The sequence below is a fragment of the Ursus maritimus genome, unplaced genomic scaffold, assembly GCF_017311325.1.
Source record: "Ursus maritimus isolate PB19 unplaced genomic scaffold, ASM1731132v1 scaffold_2, whole genome shotgun sequence".
In the NCBI taxonomy this organism is placed as follows: Eukaryota; Metazoa; Chordata; class Mammalia; order Carnivora; family Ursidae; genus Ursus; species Ursus maritimus.
This window is the reverse complement of record NW_024424452.1, coordinates 23,453,644-23,471,605: the sequence shown is the minus strand read 5'-3', so window position 1 is coordinate 23,471,605 and position 17,962 is coordinate 23,453,644. Positions and strand designations below refer to the sequence as shown.

The following is a 17,962-nucleotide window of genomic DNA, read 5'->3' as shown; positions in this document are numbered from 1 at the left end:
CGTTGGGCTCCACACTCAGCAGGGAATCTGCTTGAGGATTCTCTCTCCCTCTCCATCTGTCCCCCCCCCTGTTCGTGCTCTCTCTCTCTCTCTCTAAAATAAATAAATCTTTTTTTTTAAAAAGTGCATCATCATTGGATTGACTGTGTTTTTTCATGAAATTTTACATGAGACCCATCCCTGCCCCCAACATACACATACACAAAAGTATTTATGTTAGATAAATGCATGTGTTTACTTTACCTTATAACCTATGATCACTTAGAATGCACCTAGGATCTGAAAGGCTCACTTGAAACCCATACTGTATTCATTATAAGTATTTTATCTTAACATAATTAGAAAGTACAAGGGCCAAGGTGGCTTTCATATTATGTCTAAACAGAAATGGCACAAAGAAAAATCAAAATACAAAGGATTTATACCCCTGCATGTGTGGAGTCCCATGGCAAGTCACGTGTACCTCATTATCATTCCTTCTGAACTCCAAAGAGGATAAGCATTACAAACAAAGACAAATCTTTATCAATTTTGGTCTTTCTCTGTTCTGTTGAACACAATTGCAGCTACAGGCCTTCAGTGAAGAGACAGTGCCGGCAGACGTGTCGGCCATTGAGTGAGCACAAACCCTAGCCTCGCTTGAATTGGGAGACATAAATCTGCTATTCTATCAGTCACTCTCCTTCTAAGTGGTCACACTGTGGAAGCATCTTCCTGCTTAGGTGTGGTTCTAGTGTTTAAGCATTTTCTCATGCAACATAGGACCTGTGAAATCAAATCAAGTACTTCATCTGACGGTCAACCATTGAAACAGTGATCTGTTCTTGCATTGGAGGAAAAACTGGTTCTGCTGAACCAAGTGAGACATGGCTTGCCTGTCTCCTTCCTGGTCCCTTTCTAAGTAACTCAAGGTGATTTTGACTGTGCAACTTTTGTCATTAACGCTGTTGAGTGTAGAAACCACTCTTTCCCCCAGCCTCTTCTAAAATTGGAAGTCCATTTAATTGCTAGCTAGCCTCCTGAGTATCTTCTATGTGCCAGGAACCTTACCTAAATGTGCATTTTATATACCTAGCCTCCTTTGCAAAGATGTATATTCTAATACACAGAAACATAATTGTCAATTTACTACCAAAACTTCCATATAAGTTATGTTTACGATAGCTTTTTTCCCTCCCATTTTCTCTCAAAGACTATAAGATCTCCATCTTTGATCTTTTTTTTTTTTTAAGATTTTATTTTTATTTATTCGACAGAGGTAGAGACAGCCAGCAAGAGAAGGAACACAAGCAGGGGGAGTGGGAGAGGAAGAAGCAGGCTCACAGTGGAGGAGCCTGATGTGGGGCTTGATCCCATAATGCTGGGATCACGCCCTGAGCTGAAGGCAGACGCTTAACCGCTGTGCCACCCAGGCGCCCCCATCTTTGATCTTTTAAAGGCAGAACCTATCTTCCCTACATCCCCTCTTTCAATGAAATTTTCTTCCAACACCGACAAGGACTGAACACTACTTACCCAACAGCTAGATTTTTATAGAGCAAGGACTAGCTTGGTGACAATGTTTGCCGGATGTTATCTGCTGAGCTATTCATAGGCAGGACCTGCAGCTTCTGGCCATCTCTGCCCCAGGACTCCAGCCTCTAACTCACCAGGATTTCTGAAGAACATACTGCTCTTTCCCAGGGGGAGACATTAATTACCACATTGGCCCCAGCAGAAAATGACCTCAAATTTAGGGCACTCTTTCTTTTCAAAGTGGAGGAAATTTTTTAAATTACAAAAATTTAATCCATTGTACAGAAACATTCTGTCCCTTGACCCCTGAGGAATGAAACAGTCAGTCCTTGCTTCCCTCAGCTTTTTGTTGCTGAAGCCGGGAGTTAGATAATTAAAATTCAATTGTTCTCTTAGCAACCCCTTCACTGCCTTAAAGCTTACAAAATGACTTAATCTAACCAGTCCAAGATTCAGGCATTTGGGATCCTGACCATCTTTCCATCTCACATGACTAACAATCTTACTTGGAGTGATAATGGCAGTTTCAGCTCTCCATTGATTCTGATTTTCTTTCCCCCATTGAGGGGGAGGGAACTGTCTTTCTCAAAAAAATAACTTATTAAGCTACCTGCAGTGAGCTGTAAGAGACTGCTCCTCTTCACTGTTTCTTTATTGCCTCCTGACAAGATTTGGAGAACTGCCTTTTCATACTTAATCTCTAGGATCTCTCAGATAATTTGCTGATCTCAGAATTCAGGGTTCTTAATCAGAATTTGATCAATTCCATGTTTCCATGAAAAGGTTTCTGGAATATGTTTGTTTGGTTCTCAGAAGCTTCCCACATTCAGGAAAAACCAAAGACCTTGAGAACATTTCTAGTGAAGAGGCAGAGAAACCAGCAGGCACAGTAGACTCTCAAACAGCCTTATGTCCTTGCTCAACAATGAATTGACCAGTGGAATGCCCTGAAGGAAGTCACTTAGAGCCAAAGAGCTAAGTGAATGAGTTAGCTGAGAAGTAAATTTACCAAGAATGTGATTTTCACATCCCTCAGGATTCTCTTCTAGCTGGCCCTGGGGGAAAATAGTGATAAACTAGAAAATTTTTGGACATGGCTGTTGCAGCTACACATTTAAGATTCTACATCATAACACAGCCAAGCTGTTGGCAGGGAGGCAGCATGTGGCAGTGAAAAATGCATGGGTTCTAGAGCCAGACCGACCTTGCCTCAAAACCTGGCTCTGCAATGTGAAAGAGCTGGGTGATCTCAGGCAAGTTACATAATCTCCCTGAACCTCCAGAGGGAGAGACTGTTGTACCTACCACAGAGGAACAAACATTTAAAGGCCAAGGCACAACCCATGGCACACAGTAGGCCTACAACAAATACTGGTTCTCTTATGTCTCCTTTCTTCCTGAAATTTCCACGCATCTGTTGCAGGCTAATAGAGAAGTATTTGTGTCCCAGTTCTACCACTGATGAACTGTGGAAACTTGGGCTAGTTATTTTTCTTTTCTTTTCTTTTTTTTTTTTTTAGATTTTTATTTATTTATTTATTCGACAGAGATAGAGAAAGCCAGCGAGAGAGGGAACACAAGCAGGGGGAGTGGGAGAGGAAGAAGCAGGCTCATAGCAGAGGAGCCTGACGTGGGGCTCGATCCCATAACGCCAGGATCACGCCCTGAGCCGAAGGCAGACGCTTAACCGCTGTGCCACCCAGGCGCCCCTGGGCTAGTTATTTTTCTAAGCCTCCGTTTTTGCATCTCTAAAACGGACATAATAATACCCTACCACATAAGATTGTTGTGAGAAGTGATTTTCAAATATATCAAAACCTTAAAAAATGAAGGCAGCTCAATCCTCTTTGAACCTGACAGACTCTGATGTTAGTGCATAGAAACAGAGTAGGAAAGAAGCAATTAAAAGTTCAGTGGCAGTTATAGCAAAACCAACAAGAGAAAAACCACAAAGGAGTTTAGCCAAATGGCTAAAGGTCTAGGCTGAAGAAAGAGTCCCACTGTCGGTATTCAAATCTGGTCTCCATTATTTTAGTAGTTATCTGATTTGGGAGATCTTACTTACCTTCTCTGTATCACGGTTTCAGCAGCCATAAAATGAGGATGATAATAACGACCTATTTTATAGGGCTGCTCTGAAATACTGGTTCATAGCAGGTGCTCTATTAATATAACTGCCGCCATCATCATCATACTATGTGTTCTTATGAAAGGAAAGCCAGGTTGTTGTCGAGAATGAAATGCCTTTTATTTTCTGCATTGAGACAGATGTCATTAATTATCCAGCTGGCACAGAGAGGCTACCCCTCGGTTTATCCAGTGCTTCTGGGGCCTGTCTGTTGGGAGTTCAATGGAGAGGACATAGTTGGTGGAGTGGCCTGTGGTGGAGAGGATGCCTCTCCGGGCACTTGTTTTGTAGACTGGACACACATAAATGTTCTGATGCAGAAACATTGCACTTTCCCCAGGTTTTAGCCAAATAATGGGCAATGGGTCATAGAGTATTTTGGGGAAAGACTCCCCAATCTGCTTTGTTTTCCTGTCCCAGCGGGCACCTTCTAAGAAGAGGCCTTTTATGTAGGCACCATCTTCTGGGCTACTCTCCATGACCGTTTCTTGTGTGGTGACCTGGAAGAGAAGAAGCTGTAAGTTCTATTACCTGCCATTTGCCTAAATGGGGCAGCATTAAGAGATTAGAAAGTCTGCTGCAATGCCTGCCTTTCCCAATATGCATTTCCCAGGACACTGGGACTTCTGTGATAATACTCCTGCCTTCACACATGGACCAGTTCTGATTCCTAGTCAGCATGCTGCCCTTATATATGGTGGGCATAGAGAATGCACTAAAGTAGGATTCAGGAGGCCACATTAACTACAATTAGCTTAGCAACCTCACACAGTCCTTTCCCTTTCTGGACCTGGATCTATAAAGTGAGGGGTTAGATTCAGACACATGCTGGTAAAACAGTTCTCTGATGGGGAGAAATAAAGCCTTGATTTGTAGTTTTTGTTGATGTCTATGGTATATATGGTCAGTTTCAGGCTATCAACTACGTAATAACGAGCCGCAACTGGCTCTGGTGAGTTGATATGAGCCAGCTCCAGCACACCACTGTTTAGGTTCAGAGGTGGTAAAGTCAAATTTCTTCAGGTAAGTGCAGAAAATGGTCCAGGTGTAGGAAAACCAGGAGTGGTGGAGATTATGGTGAACCAGAGATCACAAGCTCCATTTAAAATCATTCAAATTGTAATCTTTTTGTTTTTGTGAATGGAATATTTTTCTCATTTTTACTTCTAAGTACTTATTGCTAGAATAGGAAAAGGCTATTGATTTTTGTATATTTAACCAGTATCCAGCCACTGTATCAGTATTCTGATACCTATTACCTATCGGTATTCTGATAGGTGTGTTTTTAGAGTCTTTAGGATTTCAAGGTACACAATCATTTCAACATCAAAAAAGATGGTTTTATCTTTTTTCTCCAGTGTTTATCGCAGTTATTTCATTACTTTATTGCATTAATTTCAGCTTAGCATTGTCTTCAAAGACCATTGAGTTCATTCATAATCTAAATTAAGACTTAGGCAACCAGTCTGCAACCTCTCAACAAGATGATCTTACTCCTTTCTCTCCATATATGGACAGAGTGATATTTGATTACTGGACATTCCTTTGACTTCACTCCAAGCAAAGGACCACCCAAGACCAAATGAAGAGTCCTTCCAAAGGAAGAGTCCACCATGGTGAATAAATAGTGGGGGAAGACGCTTTAATTTTTCTTGGTATAATGGTGGTAGAGTTTTCCCCTGGAAAGATTCCTTATATATATATGCAGAGACAAAGCCTTGGGAATCCTCTGATTCTATCAGTAATAACTTTGGAGCTATTTTAAGTTGTGCTAAATACTTCACTTGTACCTTCTCAGGAACATTTGGGCCTTAACACATCCAAATGTTTGGACTCATTAAGAAACAGGCAACATTGCTTTCCCTGGTTGGTCCCATGGGCTACCCTAACCCAAAGCATCTATACCTCAAACTCAAATCCGATGTGGTCAATGGGGATGGTGTATTTCCGGGCATAATTCTGAGAGACACCCGTCAAAAAAGACTGTGTGAAGTAGAATCCAGAGATCCAAAAGACCACAGGGGGCCCATGGTCAATCCATTCCTGGAGAGCCACAGAAATAAAAATCCAAAGTCAACAACACATCAAAGATAGTTCAAAGGCAGATAATGTAAATGAGTCCCATTAAGAAAAACACTTTTTCTCATTTTTCTTAAAACAGGCAGCCCTCTAAGTTTAGTTTATATTTTCCCACTTTTGTTTTTGGGTCCCCCCCCACTTTTGAAATGAAGATACAAAAATACATATTTCTACTTTAAGAAAAGCATAGGTGCAAGCTGGTGTCAGGAGTAAAATAGAGACTGGCAGGGACTCTAGCAGTGGAAACTATGTGCCTTGTCTAAACTGAGCAACAGCCACTCATCTCATAATATTTGCCATTCAGGAATGCAGGCCCATTGTTTCAGGTTTTCCTTTTTTTTGCAGGACAAGTATCTGGAGTTTTATGTGTAGTAATTCAATGTTGACATACTAGCTCAAAAAAGATTTAAATTACCAGGCAGCCAAACCAAATATATCTATTAGTCGAATCTGGCCCATGAGCCACCGGTTCGTAACATGTATTCTAGTTCCTACTCTTGCCTCTATAGGCTATAATCTTTCCAAAGACTCTGAAAAGTCTCCCCCTGCCCCCCTCCACCTCCACTCTGGGAAGACTGTCTCTAGTAGGTACTCAGTCCATTTCAGAATGTCCTCTCCACCTGAATGAGCATGTCATGTGCCCAGTTACCCTGACTCCCAGGTACCTGAAAGAAGGCCAGGCGGGCCAGCAGGTCAGCCACATAGCCCCCCAGTGGCTTTAGTGATGGGTAGGACTTGGCCATCCACATAGCTGGCACTTTACCCACGATCATGCTACTGAAGACATCCTCCAGCTCTGAAGACATCAGGACCTGCCCTTTGATGGCTCGGCCAAGATTAATGAGGCTTCCTCGAACCACTTTGGTCAGCCTGCAAGAACAAAGGAGCTGGCTCAGCCAGGCTCTCCAGTTTTATTCTACCCAAGTACACTGACTCCAGGTCTCCTTTTGCTTTTCCCCTCTTTCAAAGGTGAAATACACTCATGATAGAAAAATTATGAAGATGAGAAAAAAATTAAATCACCCAGTATCTCAAGATACTTTGATGTCTATCTTTCCAAATTTTTCTGTATGTAAACACATATTTTTTTTATATCTGTTTTTCTCTCTTAGGATATAGGGAGCATCTTTCCAATTCAATAGAGACTTAATCATCCTTTTTAATGACTGCAAGGTGTTTCATTTTATTTAACAATTTCCCTATTGCTAAAATGTGTTATTTCTAGGTTTGTTGTCACTGTAAACACATTGCTAGGGACATCCATCCATATCAATCTTTGTGGAAACTTTTAATGATTTTCCTAGTAACAGCAGAATTTCTGGGTCAAAAGGTAATACAATTGGGGCGGCTGGGTGGCACAGTATGTTAAGTCTGCTGAAGTTTCTCTCCGTCTCTCTACCCCACACATGTGCTCTCTCCCTCTCTCTCTCTGAAATAAATAAATACATCTTTTTTAAAAAAAAAAAAGGTAATACAATTTGAAGGGGTTTGATCCATATTGTCAAAGTTGTTCTTTTTATAGATTATGAGGTCCATGCCTGAGAAAAGGCAGCTGAAGGGCATCCTGGGAGACGTCAAGATTGCCTGTCTCTCTGTCTGGCCTTTATGTTATGAGACCTAGCCAAGCCCAAAGGGAATTCACCTGAGAGTGCCAAAGAACATGCACCAGAGAGAACTTGTCATCTCCAAAGACTTTTGGAATGCCAGCCAAATGGATATGAGAATGATCAAATACAAGAAAGAGATTCCTGGATGTGTAAGCGCTAAATATTCATATTAAGAGGAATTTAAGGGTCAGACATTTGGTGCATGTGCTTTGCTGAGGAGTCAAGGGGCAAAGTGACTATCTGAGGGATTATACTGCAGATCTGTAGCTATTACACCTAAAGACCTACTTGCAAGAGCTTTTTCTATTTTCGCAACTATGAGCTCTGCTAGTTTCAAGGTTTTAGTACCCAGGGAAGTATTTGCCCCAGAAGACACAATAATGGTTCCCCTGAATTGGAAGCTGAACTGTCACCTAATCATTTCGGGCTTCTCATACCACTCGGTGAATAGGTCAAAAAAAGTACTGGGGGGAATGTAAGAGTATTACTCAATGTGATTAATCTTGACCATCTTTGGAAAATAAAATTGCTGTTACCCTGTTCTCTTCTATTATAATGACCAGTGGTAAAGGCTAGTGAGGGCCCCTGCAACCACCAAGGAAGAGTTCCAGTGACCTTAGAAGAGGGAAGTCATTAGGCTTAATATCTGGATGAATGACGACTACCTCCCATCATGCCAAGGTATCTGACTCACAGCAGTGCTGCTGGATCCTTAGCTCACACCCCATACTTTGCTCAGTTCCCCCATATGGCCAACTGCCTGTTGACTCTAGAGAGTAATACTAAGACTGGGAAGGCAAGGAATTTTTAGATGACATTCTTCTCTAGTCATAGTTCTCTAGTCCTTCAGAGTCAGGGCTGTCCCTAAAACTGAGCAATGACCAATGAGGCAAAATGGAGACAGTAACAGATGAAGAACCGGGAACAGTAAGAACCTTGGACATGAAGGCAGAAGTGATGAGTTTTCTCATTTGGCACAGATGGTCTTTGAGAATCCTTACAGTTTTATTTAGAAGTCAAATCAAGATGATCTATTGAGTTCTATGTTATATATAGTAATAGGAGAAGTGAGGAGGGCCAGAAACCCTTAGCCCCATGGCCAGTCCATAACATCACTTCCCTACCTCTGTTGTTGGGGTAATGGGATAAACTCTCCACCACTTTCTCTGTTCATACCGATTTCACGTATTGGCTAAGTGCATGGGCTCTGGAATCAGAAAGCCTGGGTTTAAACTCAGTTCTGTCACTGAATGACTATGTGACCTTGTGCAAGTTACTTAACCCTTCTGGGTCTCAGTTTTCTCATCTGTAAAATGGTGGCAGAGGGATTACTAACTGCATATTTCAAAAGACTACTATATGGCTTGAATGCAAATACACGCATGGTGCTTGGAGCCATACCTGGCACTAAGGGCTTAAGAAAAGTGGTTCTAACAGTTACTTTTACTATTACTATTACTTCTTTTACTATTAATTTTACTATTAGCCTTCTTGGTATTAGTTTAAACCTGACTTTACAGGTGTCATATGAATGAACAGGAGAGAACGAATAGAAAAAATGATTTAAAAGTAGGTGAACACATGCCGGGATGGCCCTATTTATAGCCCTCCCTATGGGTGGGGCAAACCATTTCCTCTGCACAGCAGCCCTTATTAAGTGTACACATCTGTTACTGCCCATTAGAATATACCCCTACACTCCAACTCCCAGGATCCAAGTAAGACCATCTGGCCCACCTGTTGAATCTGATGAGCTCCTGCCTTAGGACGGTGTTCATGGATTCCTCATAGACCACAGGGTACAACTTCACAATCACTTCCAAGTCAAAGTCATTAGGAAGCTTGGAGAGTATGTCCTGGGCCAGCTCTTCAATCACTTCCTTAAAGTGCAGACAGTAGAGAGGTGAATGAGAAACAAGGCCTGTGCACTGTGGTTTTGTCTGGGTAAACCTGAACCAATGAGCATTGGTCTTTTTAATCACAGTCTGTATAACCTTCCTGGGAACTCTCCCACAGAAGCCAATTCTGCCTAGGGGAAAGGAGGGCCCTCACCTCTATACTGGTCTTTGGGAAGGCATCACCTCCTGGCCCAGAAAGTTAAAAGGCAGAGCAATGAGAGCCCTCTTCTCACACCTGAAGCAAGGGCCTGAGGGCTGGGCAGGGAATTCCTGCTCAGCCAGGTAGCCTCAACACAGCACTGAATGCTGCCGAACTCCTGCCTTTAAGGTCAGCCCTAGGGGAGCATCTCTAGTGTCTCAGAACCAGCTGATCGTACAGATGGGACTCTTGCTCAGTGCCAGTGACAGGACAGGACACCTGGGAAGGCAGTAGGCCATTCCTCAGTATTGAGCAAGAATAGTCCAGGGCAATGGAGGTGGCCAAGTGGAGAAGGGACAGGCCTAGAGAAACAAGCAGCAGGACCTGGCTGTGGGAAAGACAGAGAGCTCGGCCATCCTTTGGATCTGAGAGGCTTGGAACGCACACTTCCTTCCCTTTTCTCTCTTCTGACCGTGAGGGGAATTTCCACCCCTAAACTGAGACCAAGCAGGCTGCTTTATCTTCGTACCTATTATCACTTATGGCACTATGAGCCAAATCAAGAGAAATCCACACCTTCTGAAAGGGCTTGAACAGGGGTTAGCTCAGAGGTGGTGAAGGGAAGGGAAGGACAGGAAAAAAGAGGGTGTGGTGGGGTCAGGAGATGGTGGTCCTGGGTCTGGCTCTGCCTGAGTTGATGAATGCTTTGAAGCAGGTCTCTTCCTCTCACTGGTCTCATTTCACCCCCATCTGTAAACTGAGGATGGTGGACCGGGTCTGCGCTTCATAAAGCGTGGACTAACCGCGAAAGGAAAATGATTGATTCTAGGTGTTTCCAGGGCCTGGAGCAAATCATGTTGAATCACGTGGTGAGAAAGTCACTCTCTTTCCAAGTTTCAGCCACCTTTCACTTTTAATTCTTCTCAAGGACCAAGTCTCGGATCAGTGCTAATTAAGCGCTCTGTAACACTGGTTGATCTTCCCCTTTCCACAAGGAGCCAGCAGGGCCTCAGCAACATCATCTGTGAAGAACCTAACTATTTAGCTTTCATTTTCTTTTTTGTGGCTGTCATGACTTTATGGAAATGACACTGGGTTTCCACTTATGGTACTGATGAGCAGCTTTTAAAAGAAATGTTTTTAAGCAAAAGAGATTTAGTTTTAAATATTATGTAAATGGAGTATAGATGATATATGGGTATAGCTAGGAATTATGAGGGGTATCCAGGAGCAGCTGATGATCTGGAAACACTAGTGCTCTTCCAGCTCTGTATCTAAGGACTCTCAGCAGGAAGACCTGAGTACTCATGCCCTCCCTCAGGGGTCTGCCAGACCTCCACTCTTCTGCCTTCCTGATCATCAGCAACAATCCTGCATGACCACCAGCTGGAAAAATGCCTGGGAAACAGAATTATGTCTCCTGCCCCATGCCTGCTTACCTGAGGGGACTTGCCACTCCCTCCTGACTGCCTAGGGAGGGTCAGCAGCACCCCTTGAAACAGCTGGTTGGTTTCCTGGTTGTCCTTGGTGATGTCAGCATTCTCATGGAGGCCAAAGACTTCTGGGTGGGCTGTGATGGGTAGGTTCCTGAGATAGTCGATATAGGACTGGAAAGGAAATCTTCAATCGACACAAACCCAGGACCCCCGGGGTCCCAGAGATCACTCAGGGCTTGGCCGGACTTAATCCAAGCAAGAATCACACTGGGTTGGTAGCACCGGCCACACTTGCCCACCACCCCACACACCAACCCACTCCCCCCAACATACACAGGGTGAACACACCCTAAGCTCTTCCTTATACAGTCTTCTGGGGAGTTAGTATGAAGGCAGAGGTCTGAGTATCTCCCCTCCCACCCCTAGCTTCTCCTTGTTCCCCCCACCTCCCGCCCCCGTAGTTTTGGCTTTGCATTCAGACAGAACTGGATTGGACCCTAGCTCTATTGCAAACTAATTGTGTAACCTTGACCCCCAGTTTCCTTATTTGTAAATGGGAAGATAAGTGAGGTTACAGAGGAATAGGCCTTGGCATATAACAGGTACTCAATAAAAGAAAGCCCTTTTCAATCTCTTACAGATTCCCTGTTTTCTTCTTCCTATACTCATTCTTCCATTCAGTTTTTCTGTCCTTCCCCTTTGGCCACTTTCTGAACCTTTGTTTTCAAGTACCAATTTCCAGCCTATTTACTAAGGCCTCATCTTAGCCATCCATTCCCTTAAACCCCCAAGATGGACCCCACAGTTTGAAAAGGCCTTATCCATCAAATACCCAGTTTTCATTAAACAGTAATAATGGCTCCCTTAGAGCTTTTTGGAATATTGGAAATAGCTTATGGACCTAAGTCAGGAAGCCCAAGGCTACCTCTGGGCCCACCTTGCATACACTGCAGCCCCTAGCCACATGGGGACTGCCGAGCCCCTCACCTGGTAGGAGCCATGAGGAGGGATGTAGTAAATGTCTCCAGGAGCAAGACAGTAATGATCCTCCTCAATTTCCTTACAGTAGAACGTGGACAGAAGGGACAGCAGGAGACGCCTGTCTTTGTCATCAGTCACTCTGCCTCCGTAATTACATTCCCCTGGGGACAACCAACAGGAAGAAGTTGAGTCCAAGGAAGGTCATAATGAACTTGGTCATTAACCTAAAAGAGGATTCTTTGAGCCAAGGAGCTCTGCTGAGATACAGGGTTGCTGAAACCAGTGCTCACCTTGGGATGACACCAGGCTTTTTGGTATTACGTTTGCTACAAAAATAGTACATGTTCACCATATTTGATATTAGGAAGCAGAAATAAACTGAAAGAAAAACAATACAATCACCAATAATTCCACCAGAGGCAACTACGAACATTTAGGCCTCTTCTTCAGGTGTGCATGTATGTGTGTATACATACGTGAAAGGCATTATAGGAAGATGGTTCAGGGCAAGCACTTTGGCATGAGATAGTCCTGGGTTCCAATTCCAGCAATTTCTCATCCATCAAGAAGTAGAGATAATTGCAGTATCCATTTTACAAGGTTGTAGTTAATTAAGCTTATAAAACATTTAGTACAATGCTTAGCACAGAGAAAGCATTCGATTTATTATAGCTATTCCTTATTTATTTATTTATTTATTTATTTATTTATTTATTTATTTATTTACTAGAAAATTGAGATTATCCCATACATCCTGCTTTGGGACACTCCAACCCCTTCATTAATATCATTCTCTGAGACTCAGGTTTCTACACTCCGATTTCTACAAAAAGAATTAGGTAATTCTTTGGAAGCCACATCAAATCCTTCTCACTAACCCCATGACGCATTTTCTAGCTGGTCCAGATTCCACAGTATGTGGGTGCCACCTGGTATTTCGTAGTTATGGACAACACACTAGTTAGCAGGGAGGAAACACATCTGTGTGTAATGTGTGTGAAAGATGGGCTCATTTCCAATTCCAACCATTCCAGGAAGATGCAGGTCTACAGACAAGAAACAGGAAGTGTGGCCCAAGTTTGGGGCGAGAGGCCTCCGCTTCTCTTGGTTTTTGGAGGGGATCTAAGTGCCTAGGAGGAGGATCTGGGTGGTTCACTAAGGGAGATGTAAGGGTCTAAGGGGAAGCTCATACTTCTTGAGTAATTTGAGCCCTGGCAGAAGCTGTTTTACCTTAAGCCAGACCATCTAGATTTCTGAGGCTCTCTCTGTGGACTTTTCCAGCCTTTCCAGCAAAGCTCAGTTTGAACGTTACAAACAAGTTTTTGACAGCACTGTGTTAAATACAATAATCAAAACAGAACATTAAAGATACAGTGGTTTTCCCTCACTGTAGTCAGTGTGGCAGAGCTAAAGGGCACCCAAGAAGGAACCCACGTGAAGGTAAATCCCGTGCAGAGAGTCATGGAGCACTTCCTTGTCAGCAAACTTTCCTTCGGAGGATACCCTTGCAGGCTTTGGGTTTTATGTTTGTTTAGGAAGGTGCATTTCTTTATAGCTACTTATATGTCTGTTCTGGTAGCAAGAGTGTAAGTTCCTACAGGCACCAGGACGTGCTTTCGTCTCTTCCAAGGTCTCTACTCTCACCGCCAAAGGGCTGGGGATATCAGATTAAGAATGTATTGACTTCGGGCCACCTAATTTGATAACCACTGTCCAAAAAATGAGACCTGTCTCTCTGATTGGTGTCAGTATAAAGTCTAATGATCATCCCTAACTGTTGTTTTTTTTTTTTTTTCTTTCCTTCCATGCATATAAGCAGGTTACACTTCTCTGGGTCCCTTGCAGGGGGCAGGGTATAGGAGATGAGTTGGTGTGCATTTAATTCCTGGCATGAGCCCTTCTGTGCTATCCCTGTGGCAGTAGGATACACAAGTATGTCCTGAGACGTGTCATCAAGAGTCGGTGGAGCTTTTGCTGGCTGGGCCCGATACATGATTACAATGAGCACAGACCCTTGCCGATTCAGACCAGACATATAGAGAGGGCGAGAAATGGACCTTTGATGTCTTAGACCCTCGAGATGTGGGGATTGTTGATTATCTTAGCCTAACTAGTCCATCCTGACTGGTACAGGTGGAAAGCGAGGATCCTCAAACTGGCTGACATGGTTGGGGCAGGTCGCTTTATGAGCTGCAGATAGTCCAATACTAAGACCGTAACCCAGGGCAAGGATGCGTCCATTCTGCATTCTGAAGAAGAGCACTGGCCTGTGCCTCTGCTTGGCCTGAAATGATAATGATATGACTCACTTCTTTAGAGAAGTTCTCATAGCCACTGACCTTCTGTTGTGTGTGTCACTTGAGGTTTTGTTTTAGGGTACAGTGTGCTGAGTTAAGGTCTGTGTGACCTTTTACAACTGAACTTAATTACTCTAAAGCAAGATTTCTCAATCCTAGCACTATTAACATGTTGTGCTGGACAGTTCTATGTGGTGGGGGCTGTCCTATGCATTGTAAGACAATGATGCATGTTTAACAGCATCCCCGGCCTCTACCCAGTAGCACCTCTATTTAGTGGGGACAGGCAAAAATGTCTCCAGACATTGCCAAGTGTCCCCTGGGGGGTGAAAGTGCCCTTGGTTGAGAACCACTGCCCTCAGGCCTCAGTCCCATCAGTTATAAAATGGGGTCACTAACAGGAAGCTCCTAAGGTTGCTATGGAAACTGGATGTGAGGCCTGTGTATATAGAGTGCCTGACGCATGATCGGGGAAAGGATCCAGAGAGACTCCTTAACATATGGAGCTGAGGAAGGAGCTTGTGTATAATCTTGAAAATGCCCAGGGTTTTCCTACTGAGATGCATTTTGACCTTTGGCCATGGTATTCCATGCACTTAGCCCATCTACATTTTATCTCCTATCTCTGGGGTTACATGACGTGTTCCTTGAGAGAGGCAACCAAGTTTTACACATTTACATTCTTCCATATTATGTACTAGTATATATTGGGTGACTAATAAAATGTCACTGATAGACTGCTTTAATACAAGACAGCAAGTGCCGTTTTCACCTCAGGGAACCTCTGTTGAGCATACTCTCCTTCTTCCTTCCCACTGCCTACCCTACTTTCTTCTTCCACTTATAAACTCCTATTCAACCCTCAAAACTCATCCTCCATGCCTTTAGGAAGTTCCCCATGATCATCCCCTACCCTATCCCTGAGATTTAATCATTGTGCTACCTTTCTACTTTATAAGTATTTCTCTTGTTGAACTTATCACTGTATTGTCTTTTATTTCTTTTTAAAAGCATTTTTAAAAAAGATTTTATCTATTTACTTGAGAGAGAGAGAGACAGAGAGAGCCCGAGTGTCGGTAGGGGCAGAAGGAGAGGGAGAAGCAGACTCGCTGCTAAGCAGGGAGCCCCAGGACCTCAAGATCCATGACCCAAGCCGAAGGCAGACATCTAACCAACTGAGCCACCCAGGTACCCTGTCATTTTTTTTAATTTAAAGATTTTATTTATTTATTTGACAGAGACAGCCAGCGAGAGAGGGAACACAAGCAGGGGGAGTGGGAGACGAAGAAGCAGGCTCCTAGCAGAGGAGCCTGATGTGGGGCTTGATCCCAGAACGCTGGGATTACACCCTGAGCCGAAGGCAGACGCTTAACGACTGTGCCACCCAGGCACCCCCCTGTCATTTATTTCTTTATATATATTTTTTCCTTCGTAGACTGTGAGCCACTTGAAGGTAGGAATCATATACCTAGTTTTTTACAATATCTGGCGTGGTGACCAGCATTAGTAAAATCTCAATAGTTGTGGAAAGAATGAATGAGTGAGTAAATAAATGTATAGAGGTGGGATCAGAAGAGCAGAAGGGTAGAGTATGATACTGGAGATTTACAACTGCAAAGCCTCCTCCCATAAATACCTGTCAGGTAAGTTAGAGCATCAAATGGCACCTCCTTGTAGTCATTCAGAAACATCTGGATCTGCCGCATACTAATCCTCAGGTCAGATTCATTGAATTCATAAGGAATATTCCAACCTGCACAAAGCATAGACGAATTAGAGGCTTCGGTGCCAGAAGCTCGTAATTTCCACTCAGACATCGAGCTGTAGAGTTAAGCATCATTATGGATCAGAAGCCTCGTTCGGCCCCATGAATATCAAGCACCAGGCCGACTATTAGCCTTGACATTTACTGCCAATGTGGGAGCCATTCTGCCTGAGAAAACATCCATTCTAAAATCAATTTCCTTATGGATCTCCCCATTTGTTAAGGTAGATGTTAATATCGTGGGATTTGTGGAATGAGAATTATTCACCCTGGCTGGAATACTGTGGTAATGCACAGAGTTCCAAAAATAACACTAAAGCAGAGCTAGAGAGCAGTATCTATGATTAGGCAACAGAACTAAGTCAGCTTTGAGAATTCCCCTCATTGTGCTCATGGGAAAATGGGATGGCCAGCCTTGAAACTACCGCTTGTATTTTCAAGGGTATAATGATAAATGCCCAGTGGGTCTGGGAAAGTGGCACAAATGCATGAACGTACCGGGCATGGTGGGAGACAGCAGGGTACAGTCGGATCTGTGCTCAACAGAGACGTTTAATTTCCTCCCGAACATTTACGTCCAAATAAAAAATATAACAAAATAATAAAATTTGTGGTCTGGCACACAAAACACAACTGGCCAGTTGGCTGAAAGCCAAACCATTACATGGATTTTTGGAAATCTGGTGTGGGTGGGAGAATGTGGTGTATGACACACAGATGTAGGGGGAATGTCCCCCCCCTCCCCACACTGACTGTCTCATCCCTGCACCCCTCAGTGGAAGGGTCAGGTGGTCTGTGGAGCTAATAGGGGCTATGGTGTGGTGGTAGAAGGAAAGAGGAGGCTCAGAGAGAATCACCAAGAAGACAGTTTTCCTCAATATCTAACCCAAAAGAACAGCTGGAAATACATTGAGGTGGGTCATTTCAAGGCTGTCGAACAAAATCAGAGGCAGCCCAACTTTAAAGTCATGTGGATGCTGGATCTGTATTTAGCAGTTTGATGTTCTGCTCTAACAAGAGTATTAAGTTAATATAAACTATTAAATCAGGTTAGGCCGTGGATAGGTTCCGTTAATAGTGAAATTTATTTTTATTTTTTCAAGAAGAAGCACAAACGTCCTGGCTGTATTTCTTTCATTCTTGTGCACGTGTGTAGAGAACTACTTACAATGTCATAAATTAGCTGGTGACAATTCCCTGGAGAGTGGTGATCGTGCCTAAGATAGGCAACCCACCAAAGGGAAGGGCCTAAAATCTTCTCATCAACATATTCCTTCAGTAATTAGGAGACCTCTGATTTTGGAGCACCAGCTCTTTCCCTGACACAGTGACCTGGTTATAGGGGCTGCCAGATTTATCAAATAAAAGTACAGGACAGTCAGTGAAATTTTAATTTCAGATGAACAAATCATGCTTAGTCTAAGTATGTCCCAAACATTACATGGAATATACTTATATAGCATTTTACTGGCCACCCTATTGGAGTGCAAACTTGAACACACACCTGCATCTGTGTGTGGTCTGTGCCCCAGCGGCCCAGGTGCACTATCACCTCTTACCTAGGGGTCCGAAGTTTCTCCTCTCTTGAACAATGGCATGGAAGAAACAAAGGCCAAACAATAGCTTTTGCCACATGACTGGCTTTGTGCAGCTTTGGAAGAACACGGGGTCCGAGATCGGGTCATTGAGGTAGGAGCGCAAAAGATTGGCCCGGAGCCCTTTGGGGGGCTCATTGGTCATTTTGATCCCATTTTGGAGGATGCTGACTGGAAATTTCTCTGATGGATAGCTGGTTAACCAGAGTCTGGAAGAACAACAGACCTAACTCTTTAGAACAACGCAGTATGTTATATTGAAAAACAATGACAACAAAATAATAGCCACCGTGTATTAAGCACTGCTAGATGCCAAACCCCATGCTAAGAATTTAATACGTGTCCTTCCTTCACTTGAATCCTTACAGCCACCCTGTGTGAAGGGGTTAGCTACCCCCTTGTACCAGTGAGGAAATGGAGGCATGCAGAGGTCATGCGGGTTTTTCGATGACACAATACTTAGAAGTAACTGACGTGGAATGTGACTGTAAAGGCCCTCTCTTAAATGCCATGCCGCATCCC

The 17,962-nt window shown here is 43.5% G+C and overlaps 1 protein-coding gene across 1 annotated transcript in view; it reads right to left on the bottom strand.

Moving 5' to 3' along the window:
• Positions 1-3,168: 3,168 nt before the first annotated feature.
• Positions 3,169-17,962, bottom strand: part of DNAH3 (dynein axonemal heavy chain 3) — a 168,217-nt gene continuing 153,423 nt past the window's right edge. The window contains exons 58-65 of the mRNA XM_040635247.1: positions 17,405-17,649; positions 15,717-15,833; positions 11,790-11,944; positions 10,806-10,973; positions 9,067-9,209; positions 6,388-6,592; positions 5,549-5,686; positions 3,169-4,143 (exon numbers count right to left, since the gene is read on the bottom strand). Of these exons, the coding sequence (XP_040491181.1) occupies positions 3,790-4,143; positions 5,549-5,686; positions 6,388-6,592; positions 9,067-9,209; positions 10,806-10,973; positions 11,790-11,944; positions 15,717-15,833; positions 17,405-17,649 (1,525 nt within the window). The 3' untranslated portion in view covers positions 3,169-3,789. The remainder of the gene's footprint in view (positions 4,144-5,548; positions 5,687-6,387; positions 6,593-9,066; positions 9,210-10,805; positions 10,974-11,789; positions 11,945-15,716; positions 15,834-17,404; positions 17,650-17,962) is intronic.